The 16,890-nt window shown below is 45.0% G+C and overlaps 1 protein-coding gene across 1 annotated transcript in view; it reads right to left on the reverse strand.

The window, feature by feature from the left end:
* ZSWIM5 (zinc finger SWIM-type containing 5) overlaps positions 1-16,890 on the reverse strand; it is a 51,366-nt gene that overhangs the window by 8,834 nt on the left and 25,642 nt on the right. Inside the window, exons 2-4 of the mRNA XM_075181621.1 lie at positions 1,160-1,516; positions 931-1,079; positions 359-509 (exon numbers count right to left, since the gene is read on the reverse strand). Of these exons, the coding sequence (XP_075037722.1) occupies positions 359-509; positions 931-1,079; positions 1,160-1,516 (657 nt within the window). The remainder of the gene's footprint in view (positions 1-358; positions 510-930; positions 1,080-1,159; positions 1,517-16,890) is intronic.

Raw genomic sequence — 16,890 nt, forward strand, 5'->3', positions numbered from 1 at the left:
AACGAAATAAGCATGAAAGCGATTTAACAACAATTCATCTTGAGAATTACAGACGTCAGATGGTGGAATTCCCAACCAAGGGGGTCTGGCAGCACCGATTCATGACCAGGAATGGTCTCAAACTATAATTAGTCAATTAAACAACGGTGGTAATTGGTTCTGAGAATTGATCTGATTGACATTAAGGGGCCCGAGGTTATAATGTCAGGTATCCTGCTTGGGGGGGGAGGGGGTTTATCTTCATCACAATTAGAATTTAGAAACCGTTGAGCCTCACTGACCATGTGACATCTATAACCCCCATCACTATACGTTAACCATGGCAGCCCGGGATGAGATCACTGCATCACACACTTACCGAGCTCGTCCCACAGCTGCCTGCACTTATCCGTCATGCCAGTTCCCTGCTGCCTCCAGAGAGCCAGCCGGGGGTCCGCCATGAACTGCTCCGTAATGAGGGTCAGCATGCGGGCGCCATTAGAGTCTCTCATCCGCAGCATCTCTCTCACCTGAGGGGACAAGAGACATAATGTAACAGCCGCTAATAGCGGGTGACCTCGCAGTAGCAGGATGGTAATTATATTCATATAATTACTATGGGCCTTGATTCTTTATTAGTGTGATTAAAGTGATTTAAACTGTAAGCACCAGGACATATACTGTAATGATGGCTGTATCTGCTGGTGAATATTTAAGCATGTGTAGGCAAGTCCGCTGTGTACTATGATTGCTTTCAGGAAGTGTGGTGTGCACAATATAATTGCGTTCTCCTCTTAATGGAGTTGCATACTATAACCTACAACTATAACCAAACTCTAGCCATCAATTTCAGACATAGGCAATCAATGACTTAACATGTGGATGAGCAAATGTAACAGGTAGGTTCCCATTGTTACATGCAATAACCTAATGCACTGAATATAGTTATACCTTGGCAAACATGGAGTTCAACTGCTTTCCAGAGCTGTAATATCCTCCCTGAGACAGGAAGAGCTTCACCTGCTCCCTGACCTGCTCCTCGTCCAAATGCCAGCAGTTCTCATCATTGATGCTGGCTCCAGCGGTGGGATCGGGGGCGCCTGAAAGAAGGGAGAGGTCAACCTGAGAAGAGATTTGGGATTCCAGGACAGGTCAGGGTACAGTAATATAAACTCATTACCATGCACTTGGTTAATTTCAGAATTGGAGGACAAGATCTCGTCAGCCAGCTTCTGCGCGGTGGGAAGCACTTCTGTGTGGTGGGCCGTGATCAGGTACTGGACAAACTTTTGCAGCTGATCTCTGTTCATTTGGAAGAGTGTCTCTGAGATGGGAAGACGCAGTTTGACCTGGTCCGGCTTGCGGATGCGGTAAAGCGAGAGCGCCACTACGTGAGCGCAGTAGAAAATGTCCCTGTTGCCGCAACCACAGGTCACTGAGGTGATCTTGCAGCGGTCGAAGCTTATGGCCACTTTGTAGGTGGCTTCGGTTTCAGACTGTGTAGCCGGTTCCGTCACTGTGCCACTTAAATGGAAACCTATAAGCAGGGAGAAAACAGGAGATTTATTAGCCAGATGCTTCTTTTACAGAATGCGTTCAGAGAATATATAGGACATACCCAGATGAACATTAGCTTCATAGGCAAACCGAGAGGGGGTTTACTAGTGCCTGGAAACCCCCCTCCAAGCCTGAGGCACTGTATAATTGAGGTGTCTGGACCCTGCTCCCGCTTCACACTGCTCTGCTCGAAAAGAGAGAGCTGCGTGCACCTAACAGTACTACACGCAGCATTGCCCATGTATATTATGGGGATAGGAAGAGTTGGAGAGCAGCCAAGCACTGTCTAATTTTATAGCCATGCCCCCATGCATGCTGGTCACGCCTACTGATGGTGTGGTGTGGAAACCCCCCTCTACAAATCCTGCGTTTGCCCCTGAGCTTTTACACAAGTCTTACCATTGAGCTGCCGTGGTCAGTGCAGGAGAGATCAATGCTCAGCTATTGTTAACTAGGTCTGGCCCACAAGTCTCCCCAACATAGGTGGGAGACCCACACACACAATGTAACACAACACCTCTTTATATCAGTGACATCCTGCGAGGTCATCCAATCATCAGTCATCCTGCAGGGTGAATGTAGCCAGAAATATGTTCCATTACGGAGATAGGAGGGGGCGGAGGACCATGGCTTAAACCTGAGGGACTCCAAACGGAAACTGGGAGAGGTGGGAAACTCAGCTTAGCTATATATGTTAATCAGTCGACCATGAATTTGCAGTGAGACCTTGGTTTACAGATGATCGCAGGTCGGTACATAACATGTGCAGGATACAGGGATAGCAGACTGGTATAGATGGGTATTAGGATATCTAGGGAGAGGCGACTTGTGTGAAAGCAAAGAAAATAAAACACTTTAATATTTGTTGACACTGCTTGGAAGCATTTGTTGAAATCAATTAAGATGGTCACATTTTGCGGCATTAGCAGCAATATCACCCCCAATACTGCAGTGCTTGTGGTCCCTAAACAGGCCCAGGGCCTAATAATAGTCAGATTGAAACTGATAAGAAATTTATCAGTGATTTTCCAACAGGCATCAGTGAAACTAGAAGAGATCTAGTCTGTGCACAGAACCGTATCACTATATAACCAAACTGAATGCAGATCTGGTGCAAGCAAAAGTACTGACCAGCATTAAGCTTTTTTGGGGATAATTAGAGATCATCTGTTTGAGACAGGGGCATCTCCATTTTGTTTCATCACTAAATACTTGTTATTCGTTCCCTGCATGTGTAAATATTTATCTCCATTACGTGTACAGACATTCCTAAAATGGCGGTTTAGTGACCTTCCCGTTTCACGGTCCGGCAGCAGGATAAACACGTTCTTGCCAACTGTATTATTATATGGAATTCTTTAATTCAGACAAGGTGACAAGTAAAACAGAGGCCCTATACACATGATGTACAGGAGGAGCTCATTGCAGATAACACTCCAGGGTCCGGGGAAAAAACAATCGTACAGACGGTACAGGAGCCCCCGAAAGAGGTACAATAATGTGTACACGGCTTCTTTCCAGTTCATTTAGAGTTTTTTGGAATGACAGGGCATGTAAACCGGCTGCGGTGGTGATTGAGGAGTTTACAAGGGTTATATTTAGAAGCTGCCTAGAGGCTTAATCCTGCCACAAATTTCTATACACAACTCCTAAATGTATAAATACGTCTCCAAGATGCTAAAGTTGGTTATTAACTCCTCGGCAATCTGTGGCCATTAGTTTAGCCCCGTGGTGAGGAGTTCTCTAGCTGTATAAAGTTACACTGTCCTCGTGGAATGTAATTGCATCGTTTCCACATAGAAAACATGTAGGACTTCTAAGTCGATGAGCCTGGATTTCAGCTGGACTCTGGCTAATAAGTTAGCTACAGATTGAACGTAGATAAAAAAACCTGTTTCTATCCTTTATCAACACAGCACAAAGCTATCCCTCAGTACATAGCATCAGAACATTACATTTACATACCCAGGGGAGTGAAATATATATTTTATTCACCATGAAAGATGATGATAAACCAGGTACAAAAGGTGCACTGAGTACAGGATAGGACAATGCAGGTGAAACTCAGATTAAGCAGAGAGAAGAGAGTCACATAACTGGAGTCATCGCCTGATGCCTATTTGGTTTGTCGTCCTGGTGGATTCACAAATTATAAAGACAAATACTTGTAGGAGGTCTCAGCACCAGAAACTCCAATGAGAGATTAATGAACTCATAAGATTTAGGGTAGGATGGCTCTAGGGATATTTAAACATCCCCTGCACAGTTCTGACACTTCTAAATTGTCATGTTCATGTCTGTGATTCTACTTTCTCTAATATATTGACAGTATGTATCAGTATCAATCAACCTGGAGAAGGGACAAAACTCCACTCACTCCACCCACCTTCACCTACACTCCCCAATCCACCCTTAATTCATTCTCTCCAGTAACTGAAGATGAATTATCTGCACTCATCTTATCATCTCACCCTACAACCTGTCCACTCAACCCTATTCCCTCCCAACGTCTCCGCTCCCTCTCCTCCACTGATGCCTCCCGCTAACTCTCCTCTTCAACCTGTCTCTCCCTCCACTGGATCATTTCTATCCTCTTTTAAACATCTCACCTATTCTAAAGAATCTATCTCTCGATCCAGCCTCGCTCTCCAACTACCGTCCTATTTCTCTCCTCCCCTTTGACTCAAAACTACTTGAGCAATTAGTGTACAAACACCTGTCTCACTTTCTCTCCTCTCGTTCCATTCTCGACTCTCTACAATCAGACTTCTGCCCCCTACATTCCACTGAAACTGCTCTCACAAAAGTGACCAATGATCTACTTACTGCAAAATCTAATGGTAATTTCTCCATATTGATTCTCCTGGACCTCTCTGCTGCTTTTGATCACCCTCTTCTTCTACACACGCTTCACTCCATTGGCGTTTGTGACACAGTTCTTTCCTGGTTCACTTCCTATCGAATCGCTCCTTTAGTGTTTCTACCTCTGGCACATCCTTCCCTCCACTCCCACCATCTGTTGGGGTCCCACAAAGCTCTGTTTTGGCCCTTGACTTTTTTCACTGTACGCCTCTTCTCTTGGGCCACTAATTCGCTCATTCGGTCTCCAATACCACCTTTACGCTGATGACACCCAAATCTATATCTCATCTCCTGACCTCACTCCTTAAGTACTATCTCATATAACCAACTGTCTTTCTGCTATCTCCACATGGATGTCCCAATGCTACCTAAAGCTCAACATGTCCAAAACAGAGCTTATTATCTTCCCTCCTGCCAGAGTCACCACCTGCCCTCAAATCTCCCTCACTGTCAATAAAACCATAATTTCCTCAGTCTCCCAAACCCGCTGCCTTGGTGTCACACTTGACTTCGCCCTCTGCTTTATTCCTCACATCCAAACTCTCTCCCAATCCTGTTGACTCCACCTTAAAAACATTACCAGAATACGCCCTTTTCTTACTCAACATACTAACAAAACTCTTATCCATTCTCTCATCATCTCCCATCTTGACTATTGCAACCTCCTGCTATCTGGCATTCCTGACACCCATATATCCACACTTCAATCCATCCTAAATGCTGCTGCAAGACTGATCTTCCTCTCTCACCGCTCCACATCTGCTGCACCACTTTGCAAATCTCTACACTGGCTCCCTGTGTCTTCCAGAATCAAAGTCAAATTACTCACCCTTACCTACAAAGCCCTCAACAACACTATCCCTGCATACATCTCAAATCTCATATCAAAATACTCTCCCTCCCGTCCTCTTAAATCTACCACTGACCTGCGCCTTGTCTCATCTCTGGTAACCACCTCTCACTCCCGCCTACCAGACTTCTCCAGTGCTGCTCCCCACTTATGGAATTCCCTACCACGCTCAATCAGACTTTTCCATATCCTTCAAATCTTTAGATGCTCTTTGAAAACCCATCTCGAGGATAAGAAGTGACCTTATCCCTGATAACACTACTCACACTAATGCACTCTCACAACTATCCCAATCTCTACTCTGAAACACATTTACTTCTCTTGTTTCAGCTGTGACCTCTTCCACTTAGATTGTTAGCTCCCTAATGAGTAGGGTCCTCCATACCCTGTTTTCATGTCTGTATTTATTTTGTCTACCTTGTATGTCCCTGTTTTATGTATGTCCTGTTTTCCCTTCTGTACGGCGCTCCGGAGCACTGTGGCGCCTTACAGATCTACGATAATAATAATACAGACCCTGTATGTATAATGTATATGTGATGGCTTGAGGGGCTACACACACACACACAGCCTACCATACTGATTAGATATACACGCTCAGTTCACATTGCGGTCACTGCCTAATTAACTGTGTTTAAACAAGCACTAGGAAAACATATTAGTTTCTGAACTTTTGGAGAGTCATGTGAACAATGGGGCTGGGTTTGTTCCAATAATCTCCCTCTGCGGGGTGAAGAATTCACCCTTTCAGTTCCATCTAGCTGCACAATGCAGGGTCTCTCTTCTGAGTGAGGGGGAGACGGGTCCTGGAGAACGTTCTCTGTGACATTTGCTAAACAGTTTGGAATGGTCAATAATTAATTCAGAAAATAGGATAATTAGAAGAGAATATGAGGAATGATCAAATGTGACTGGAATGTGCATGGAAATTAATCTATGGATGAGGGGAAATAGATTGTGGTGGAAAGGGGGGAGGTTGGAAACCCAATAAAACAGGAAATTATTTAATCAGCTAAGACATGTTATATTGTACAGGAAACAATTTGGGTTCTGTATTAATTCTGCTCAAAAGATGCAAATCCGCACTTCAAGCTCAGCAGCCAATCAGATGGCACGACAGCCAGTTGCTGATTGGTTACTGTGGTTGTAGTGCATATCTCTACCTATCTCTACCTTTGAATAATGTCAGTAGATAATTATCTATTATTGTTAATACTGATAGGAGAAGAGTAAGACTTTCATCAGGAAGATGAACACATATCTGCATCTGTCGCCTACAAACAGGGAGTAACCACTTTGTGGGTTAATCAATAGACCTGAGAATTCAGAAGCAGAAGAATTTCACAAGGAACCAGCGACATCTCTGAGTCAATGACCACTTACTGGTGTCACTAGTTCCTACTGTATCGATGGGCAGGATATTGGCACAGCCCATAAAATGGCTGCTACCACAGTGGGCAGATGACGTTTTCACTTTAAGGGTGGGAGCTGGTTCACAGCGTCGTTGGTTATATGCCAGTGGGCCAGACTTTAAAATTCTTCCATTTGAAATGAATGAATAATTAATGAAACTTGATAAATCTAAAATCCCCCAAGACACCGAGCCCTTGAAAGGCTGCAATTTGCCTTCTTGCCTTCGGGCAAGCTCAGACAGAACTGTTCTGTGCCGTAGCTGGAGTGGCTGCTGATAAATCAATCTATCCCATTCAGTCCTCTCTCAGCAGCTCAGCATTACCTTGCATGGATCTCATTACGTTTACACCCATGAATCTATGTATTTTCCTCTGTGAGCAATGCCTGCTGACAGAGCTAGGAAATAGCTAGGTCAAAGGTTATAGATGTGGGTCTCCCGGAGGTCAGATCTCAGCACAGTCCCCGTTTCTGCAGATAGGATTTAGGGGTATCGGACTTCTACAGGATTGGTTTCAGAGACGCTCCGGAACAAACACAAATAGTTGATGGTGTTTTTCTGTAGGAGGCATAATAAGAATAGATTTGACATTATGTTCTGATGTACAGGAGAGCCAGAGCCACTGCTGAGTGGATGGAAAGCACAGTATAAATAGGGCAGGGGGCCTATGAGCGTATACTGGGACAGGATTCAGAACGCATGCATGATCTTTTGCATTAAATCCACAAGATGTTTGTGGAATTGTTTATGCCGGAGGTGGCCTCTAAGCTTCCCTGAGCAGCTGAGTAAGCTGGAGAGACGCTTCTCCTCACCATCTGCTCCTCGCCCGGGACATCTCATGCACAAGGCAGGGGCTCCTTTCCAGTCCTGTTAACCTCTAATCAGCCATGAGGGCCCCTGTCCAGCTCTTAATCCCATGCAGCTAGGGCCCTTCACTTCCCATCTGTTCTGGCAGAGGTAGAGTTAAGGAACAATACATCCTTTTATCCCCTCCTGTGCTATGCAGATGCCATGGCATGCTGCATGCAGACTCCTGCTGCCAGCTCCCTGGTGCCCTCTACGTTGGACAATCTACTCACCTTAAACAGCCTCATCTCTAGATCCATATTCTCAGTTGTAGATTTTCTGCTTTTATTGTATGGAGTTATTTATAGATGAGAACAATAAAAGGAGTGAAATATCCGCAGCTCGTGTGGTGTCACCGAGTGTTTGGGATTAATGGAAATATGGGGTCCCCTAACATCTCCCCATGCCTGGGACTAAGCAGAGCATCACAGTTGAAGCAGACAATTAACTAGGCTACAAAAATCAGGACATAAAGCCCAATACAACCCAAACAGATTTCAGAAACCCAGGAGAAAATTTTACAAGTTTGTGCGTATATCAGAATTCTTACAGTTCATGGTTAGAACATATTCCAGCAACTGTTATAGAACGTTTCTATTTGTCACAGAGACCTTTAAGCTGCGAACAAAATGAGCACAAACTACTCCATTTACAAATCACTTTGGTTTTACAACTAAATGTTCCGTCCAGGTCACACCTACCCTCCGCTCACAGGAAACACCTCTGCAAAGTACAAGCGCAGATAAATCTATGGAGGTGGCTGTACAGAAGTGGAAATGTCACATGAAAATCCACCCTCCTACAACTTTACATCCACTCCTTAAATTAGATAAAACATTTCTATTCTCTCCTAAACTACTGCTCGGTCTTGTTTATCGTATTGATTGATATTTTGATAATACATGAATCCATGTAGCTGTACACGTGATACATGGTGTCTGTCTGCAGAGGGAGGGGGGTATTTACATATCCTGTAGGTACATAAAGTTCTGCTTGAAGGGGAGCAGCCATTTGTGTAGTTATATTTTTTGCTCCCGTTGTAGCTGATGTATTAGTTCTGTAGTTTCGCTTTGAAGCATCATGGTTTGCAGAATGACCGTTCCCCCCATAAACTACTCTCTTTCTGTATAGAGAAATGAGCGCTGGGAGTGTGATCCTGTTAGCCACCCATAGCCCCCACATTCCATCCACACTCTTTTGTTGTATTGCTGTGCTAGAAAAGATTAAATGCCCTCGAATAATAGACCGATTTGGTGTCTGAGTGTTGAAGATAAAATATAGAATAAGATCAATGTATAATAGCAGAAGCTTCACATTTAAATGTGACATTAAAGGGAGCACATGGAGGTGGTATCAGCACTGGTCGGGAGGCCCAAAACAAGCTGCAGGTGACCCTTACGCGCTTGGTCAGTACCATTAATAGACCCTTGTGTGATCCGAAGGGATCTGTCCAGTGTGGCCACATTAAAAACAGATCCTGTAGGGCTCACATATGTCCAAAATAAGCCACACAAGGGACACATTATAAACTGTCACATGTTCCAAATTCCATTTAGTTGCAGTAACTAAAGCAATGTGTGAAACATGTTCCCGCAGCTGAGAGTGGGACTACTTGTGCCCCTATTAGCAGCAGGTGGCAGGAATGTGTCATTATTAGGATATCTTTATGCCCAGGCACCTAAAATCTCACCAATAACTGTGCCTGGAGCAGGACATGTGCTGGACACACTGAGAATACAGCAGGGAGAACCACACACAGGACATGTGCTGGACACACTTAGGATACAGCAGGGAGAACCACACACAGGACATGTGCTGGACACACTGAGAATACAGCAGGGAGAACCACACACAGGACATGTGCTGGACACACTTAGGATGTAGCAGGGAGAACCACACACAGGACATGTGCTGGACACACTTAGGATGTAGCAGGGAGAACCACAAACAGGACATGTGCTGGACACCCTGTGGATACAGCAGGGAGAACCACACACAGGACATGTGCTGGACACACTGAGAATACAGCAGGGAGAACCACACACAGGACATGTGCTGGACACACTTAGGATGTAGCAGGGAGAACCACAAACAGGACATGTGCTGGACACCCTGTGGATACAGCAGGGAGAACCACACACAGGACATGTGCTGGACACACTGAGGATACAGCAGGGAGAACCATGCACAGGACATGTGCTGGACACACTGAGGATACAGCAGGGAGAACCACGCACAGGACATGTGCTGGACACCCTGTGGATACAGCAGGGAGAACCACACACAGGACATGTGCTGGACACACTTAGGATGTAGCAGGGAGAACCACAAACAGGACATGTGCTGGACACCCTGAGGATACAGCATGGAGAACCACGCACAGGACATGTGCTGGACACTCTGAGGATACAGCATGGAGAACCACGCACAGGACATGTGCTGGACACTCTGAGGATACAGCATGGAGAACCACGCACAGGACATGTGCTGGACACACTGAGGATACAGCATGGAGAACCATGCACAGGACATGTGCTGGACACACTGAGGATACAGCATGGAGAACCACACACAGGACATGTGCTGGACACCCTGTGGATACAGCAGGGAGAACCACACACAGGACATGTGCTGGACACCCTGTGGATACAGCATGGAGAACCACGCACAGGACATGTGCTGGACACACTGAGGATACAGCAGGGAGAACCATGCACAGGACATGTGCTGGACACACTGAGGATACAGCAGGGAGAACCACACACAGGACATGTGCTGGACACACTGAGGATACAGCAGGGAGAACCACACACAGGACATGTGCTGGACACCCTGTGGATACAGCAGGGAGAACCACACACAGGACATGTGCTGGACACCCTGTGGATACAGCAGGGAGAACCACACACAGGACATGTGCTGGACACTCTGAGGATACAGCAGGGAGAACCACACACAGGACATGTGCTGGACACACTGTAGATACAGCAGGAAGAACCACGCACAGGACATGTGCTGGACACACTGAGGATGTAGCAGGGAGAACCACACACAGCACATGTGCTGGACACTCTAAGGATACAGCAGGGAGAACCACACACAGGACATGTGCTGGACACCCTGTGGATACAGCAGGGAGAACCACACACAGGACATGTGCTGGACACCCTGAGGATACAGCAGGGAGAACCACACACAGGACATGTGCTGGACACCCTGTGGATACAGCAGGGAGAACCACACACAGGACATGTGCTGGACACCCTGTGGATACAGCAGGGAAACCACACACAGGACATGTGCTGGACACACTGAGGATACAGCAGGGAGAACCACGCACAGGACATGTGCTGGACACCCTGTGGATACAGCATGGAGAACCACACACAGGACATGTGCTGGACACCCTGAGGATACAGCAGGGAGAACCACGCACAGGACATGTGCTGGACACCCTGAGGATACAGCATGGAGAACCACGCACAGGACATGTGCTGGACACCCTGTGGATACAGCAGGGAAACCACACACAGGACATGTGCTGGACACTCTGAGGATACAGCAGGGAGAACCACACACAGGACATGTGCTGGACACTCTGAGGATACAGCATGGAGAACCACACACAGGACATGTGCTGGACACCCTGTGGATACAGCAGGGAGAACCACACACAGGACATGTGCTGGACACCCTGTGGATACAGCAGGGAGAACCACACACAGGACATGTGCTGGACACTCTGAGGATACAGCATGGAGAACCACACACAGGACATGTGCTGGACACCCTGAGGATACAGCAGGGAGAACCACGCACAGGACATGTGCTGGACACCCTGAGGATACAGCATGGAGAACCACGCACAGGACATGTGCTGGACACCCTGTGGATACAGCAGGGAGAACCACCACAGGACATTTGGCTCCTGTCATCTGGCTGACATTATCTATTTCCATTTCTTGCATCAGCTCAGCAGAAACCAATCAGGGTGGAAGGCTCTGAGCGATGCAGCGCTGATTCCGCTGGGGCTGATATTCTGAGTCCCAACGCTCATTGTCACATCGCCCACAACAGTAAGTTAGGCAATTAGAATGGCCTCTTAGAACCTCCTCCTTCACGTAATGTTAATTAAACAGTAGGAATACACTGCAGACTGGCAGTTCCCAACCGAACCACCGGGGATAAACACACAGAAATCAGTGGGGAGTTAAATCACTTTACCATCGGTAGCTTCACGTTAACTCGTTATTGTGTAACCAGAGGAGGAATACCTGAAGGTAGAAAGATTTACTGCCCCGTATTATCATTTATTTATATAGCGCCAACAATTCCGCAGCGCTGTGTCACTCACATCAGTCCCTGCCCCATCGGAGCTTACAGTCTAAATTCCCCAACACATCCACAGACTAGTGTTAATTTTGTTAGAAGCCAATACCTACTAGTATATTTTTGGAGTGTGGGAAGAAACCAGTGCACCCAGAGGAAACCCACGCAAACACGGGGATAACATACAAACTCCACACAGATAGGCCCCTGTTCAGGAATCGCACTCATGACCCCAGTGCTGTGAGGCAGAAGAGTCTTTTATGTGTAGGCATCTTCTTCTGCACTGTAGGGGTGCCCATAAAGAGAGGAGGGTCTGTCTTCGAGCAGATCCTATGTCAGACTCACCACCCCAATCTGTGTCGCAGACACGCTTGTGTTAAGGACAAAACACATGAAATTGGCCACAGACAATGTCCTGTATTTGCAATTGGCAGCTGGAAATGCCACCTTTACATTTGGGGAGGTGGTGAAACAGCTCCTCAAAACAGGGGCTACAAACACCTCTCCATGTAGGTAAAAGGCGCTGTGTGCAGACTCTATGGCGGATGTTTGCGGATTGCTCTGTATGGCATCATGATACTTATACCCATGAAAACAAGAACATAGACTTGTATCAGACTTTACGGAAACGCTACTATTATCAAAGTAAAACACAGCAGTGATTAGCTGCTATCTTTCTAGTGCACGTTAGACAATGACAGTAAGAGTCTGACTGGTTGCAACTTTCAGCGATGTCAGTAAACGACCCTCACTGTGTTTTGAGTTGAAAACCACAAGATCGTCATTATTACATTTAGCAGTATTACTGTGCGGAGTATCCGACCTTGCTGCACCTCTGAGTACAGTCATATGTGAGTGTACATAACTTGTGTACTCATCCTGATGACAAACAAGTCCCATCTTATAACCATAGAGATACACAGTAACACTGGGACATTAAAATCCCCAAATGTGCTGCAAAATACTCCGAGCAGGAAAGCACAGGCAGGTCTGGAACTTGTCTGGGACATATGTATTTAGGAAGGGGGCAATAGGAGACATTCATTCTACAGTACAGAGTAATGAAGCCATAATTCAGTGTTTAAATGTAAACCCCCCAATCTCCAGCAAACACGCGTCTCTTACAATGACACCCCAGGACTTCGGCTGCAGCGATCTGCCCCATAGGAATGCTGGATGTACATTCCTCGCTCTCTGGACAGATATTCCCATGGCAACAACAGGGCCCCCGGCAAGGAAGTGAATGACAGGCTTTCTGCCAAATCCCTGCACGGCTACATAATCTGCGCTGGTCGTCTGGCTGTCACGTAAACGGATATTGAAGAGGAGACATCGGCCTCCGATATTACATGACCCCCACATGAAATCACTCACGTACCAGTCACATTATATAGGTCATAAGAAAAAAACAACAGTACCACGTAGGAGAGATTTGATTCCAAGTGTCACAGAATTTAGTAATAATTTGGCCACTAGGAGGCAGTCACATTCCAATAAAGCGTGTAATATGGCAGCTTCTGCTCATGTCAATAGAAACTTAAAAAGAAATACATAAAACCTTATTTACATGGGTGAATTTAAGGAAATGTTTTAGTAGATGGGGATAAAACTCCATTTAATATGATATACATCCCACTCCATGCACACGGATGAGGTCTAGATCTACTATATTCCACAGACCATATCTCCAGTAGATGATGGTCACATGCAAACCACGGCCTGCACTATCCGCACAGAGCGTTGGACCGACAAACGCTGATATGTCCGCAGTGTATATTTAATGCACTCTCGGCTCTACTGACCTTGAAAGAAGGAAGGAATTAGTGACCCGTTCAGTTGCCATGCAAACAAGCATTCAACCTGGAGAAATATGTCAAATCCATACAAGCAGATGGATAGTAAATTGTCCTGTAGAGGACGGATTACGCTCTGGTGTAGTGACATGGCAACATTACATTACAGGGACTCCTCCGCTCATAGTAACAGCAGGTAATCAGGCTCCTGAACTGGGGATCAGTGCCGTGCCCTCAATCCCTTTGATGGGAATAAACCGAATGACGAGTTACATTATGACAGGAACTCAATGTATCAACCTAGCAAATTCATACATCCTCCTTAGTGTGTTTGCTTTGTTGCTTATAATAACAAGTTGCAGATCTCACTAGGGTTCTGCAGAGCATCACCCAGCTCCAAGTATTTCTTGATTGATAACTGTTGATTTATTCAGCAGAACATCTTATACTAGGAGTAGCCCAAAAACGTTGTTTGTTTTTATTCAATCTGCAGCTTATAAGTAAAGTCTCTTGTTTCATATAATTCCTAATGGGGACAGTGATTATAGTCCCTCAGCCTGTAAGGTTTAGCCAACAGGAAACTAAAAACCATATGAAATCATCATCATTTAATTATATAGCGCCAGCATGTTCCGTAGCGCTTTACAATTCGGGACAAACATAGTAATAGACAATACTGGGTAATACAGACAGACAGAGAGGTAAGAGGACCTTGCTCACAAGCTTACAATCTATGGGCCAATAGGTGTCAGACACACGAGGTTAAGTCTACATACCGCATTTAGGTCCATCTAGATTACAAAGGTAAAAAGAATGAACGACATCTACCTACAATACCAGAGGAAAAACTGTGGCCCTGTTTTTATACATATGGACTGGGGAGCATTGATCTCACTTCATATAAAGTACAGAGATTGTCCGATAGAAAACGCCAGCGTGTCCTTACTGTAGTTTCCTTTCATAAACATAGCAATGGAGACATCACTTCTTTAACTGACAGGTTAATTTCAGACTTAAATAGATAAACAAAAATGAGAAGTAAAATATCTAGGACCATAAATTAGCTCATTATAATATACCAATGACATCTCATGGTCTCATTAAACGCTTTAATGAAATCTATGCACATAACTTAGCACGTAACAAATTAGCATGACAAAAATAAAGAAATGATGGACAGATCCTATATCACTGCAATAAATATCACCATTCACAATGTGATCTTACAATAAAGCAATAATATAATATATTATGTAAATCTAGGCGGTGTACAGCTGCAGACGCTTCAGAGACGAGAGCAGTGAGGTGCAAGTGTGTAACTAATATAATAGATCATATACGTCTAAAGGCATCTATGTTGGGTTATTGATTATTTATACTCTTCTCCTCTCCTTTATGTGCCGCTTACTAATAAAGGAATTGAAGCGTCCATCTAGATGAACTTCCATGTTGCTCCTAAATTGTAAATATCCGTGAAAGCCCATTGAGAAAGACTGAAAAAACATTGTGTGTTGAATTGACACATTGCCATTTTGCAATAAGTTGGTGTATACCAGCTTGAAAGTTCCCCCCATGTGTGATGAAAGTCTAAGTAGGGGGTCACTATCTTTATTAGGGAATACTTATGTCTAATGTTATCCATACACACTGTGATATCACAAAACTGATGTCTGATTAAATCGGACATTACAGGAATCTTGGTTCATGCAGTCCGAAGGTGACCACAGATGACCACTATATGAGATTATCTTCTGGCCGGACAGACACATCGGAAGAGATCTATCTGAATGGCCGGCGTTAGGTGATATTTAGCTGCCCGGATTTCTCCAGGCTGCGGTCGGCTTTATCTGTATAAAAGCTGTAAAATAAAACTTTGCGATGCAGAGTAAGACGCCTGATAGTCTGACAGGCAGCTACGCTAAGCAGACACCTTACCTTCACAAACACCCACAAGAGAAGGCTCATCTATCTTAATTGGAAGATGCTTCATTAATACTGCAACCTAAGGAGTCTTTCACTAGGAATATAAATAGCCCAAACTGATGCAACAAATGTACGTGTATTGAGACTGTATTCCTGAGTTCAGGGCTGATCTAGAAGCATCAATACACCAGGAACGGCCAGTATCTCAGATCTCCTTCTGTCCTGAGGTTTACAGCTGGTAATATGGAAGTGATGAGTTGATAACAGATAAAGCTGAACGATCACATCACACATACACAGACTATAACACCAGACTGATACAACATATCTATGAAGGCTTTCTACACAGGCCCCAGTTACACAACGAGGTAACACATGAAAATAATACCAGCATCTCTGTAAGGTAATCACTGTATGACCTGTGCAGGGGTCCAGTGAATACATCACACTGTCCCACATTTGGAATATGATGAAAGCTGAACATTGAGCCTCTTTCTACACACATTGCTCAGCAGACCTATATAACTAGTAACAAGTATCCTGTACTAAGGAATGTATATGCTTTACTGTGTGACGATGTTACAGGTCGGTCGGTGTATTGTCAGGCGGTAATAATAGTGGGTTTCAAGTTATCAATTATTCAAAGGAAATTTTTAAAAACATTGCGTAACTCATAATTACTGTTGCTTAGTAACCACTGACATGTAATAACATATAAAATATCTTTATATGTGAAAAGATGGGTTATGGACTCAGCACAGGCCAATGTATGTTTGTAAGTCCCCCCCCCATGATCAGTATAACGTTCCACTTCAATGAGCGTCTTTACATCAATGATGGAACGGGACGACGAGCCCTTGATGTGTAGCACAGGTGGACGCAGAGTTAATGGGGAGTCTGCTCACTGCTCACAACAGCTTTTTTACATTAGCAATCCCTGGAAAATTGCAACTTGATTCCCCATGACTGCACTCCGCACACATCCCATGGCTGCTCTTCCGAGACCTACTGGCAAGCATTAATAAAGGCTGCCCGCATGTCACAGGCTGTAACCCAAGAAGAGCCACCCGAAAAGGCAGCAGCGCTAAAAGGATAAAAGGAAAAAGAAAGAAAACACCATGAAATCTTATATGTGGCTTCTGGTCGGATGGGGAGACCAGTTGGATTTCACTCATTCAGCATCTGGAGGTTTGTGTGTGAGCAATTATCTTAATAAAGATCGCAATGCATATGGAAAGCAGAGGTAGCGGAGAGACGCTTCTAACCGTTGGATACACGCCTGTGTCCTGTATCCAACTCAGTCACAATCCAACTGGATTTTCTTCCATTTCCACAAAATA

Source organism: Mixophyes fleayi, chromosome 8, assembly GCF_038048845.1.
Source record: "Mixophyes fleayi isolate aMixFle1 chromosome 8, aMixFle1.hap1, whole genome shotgun sequence".
Lineage (NCBI taxonomy): Eukaryota > Metazoa > Chordata > Amphibia > Anura > Limnodynastidae > Mixophyes > Mixophyes fleayi.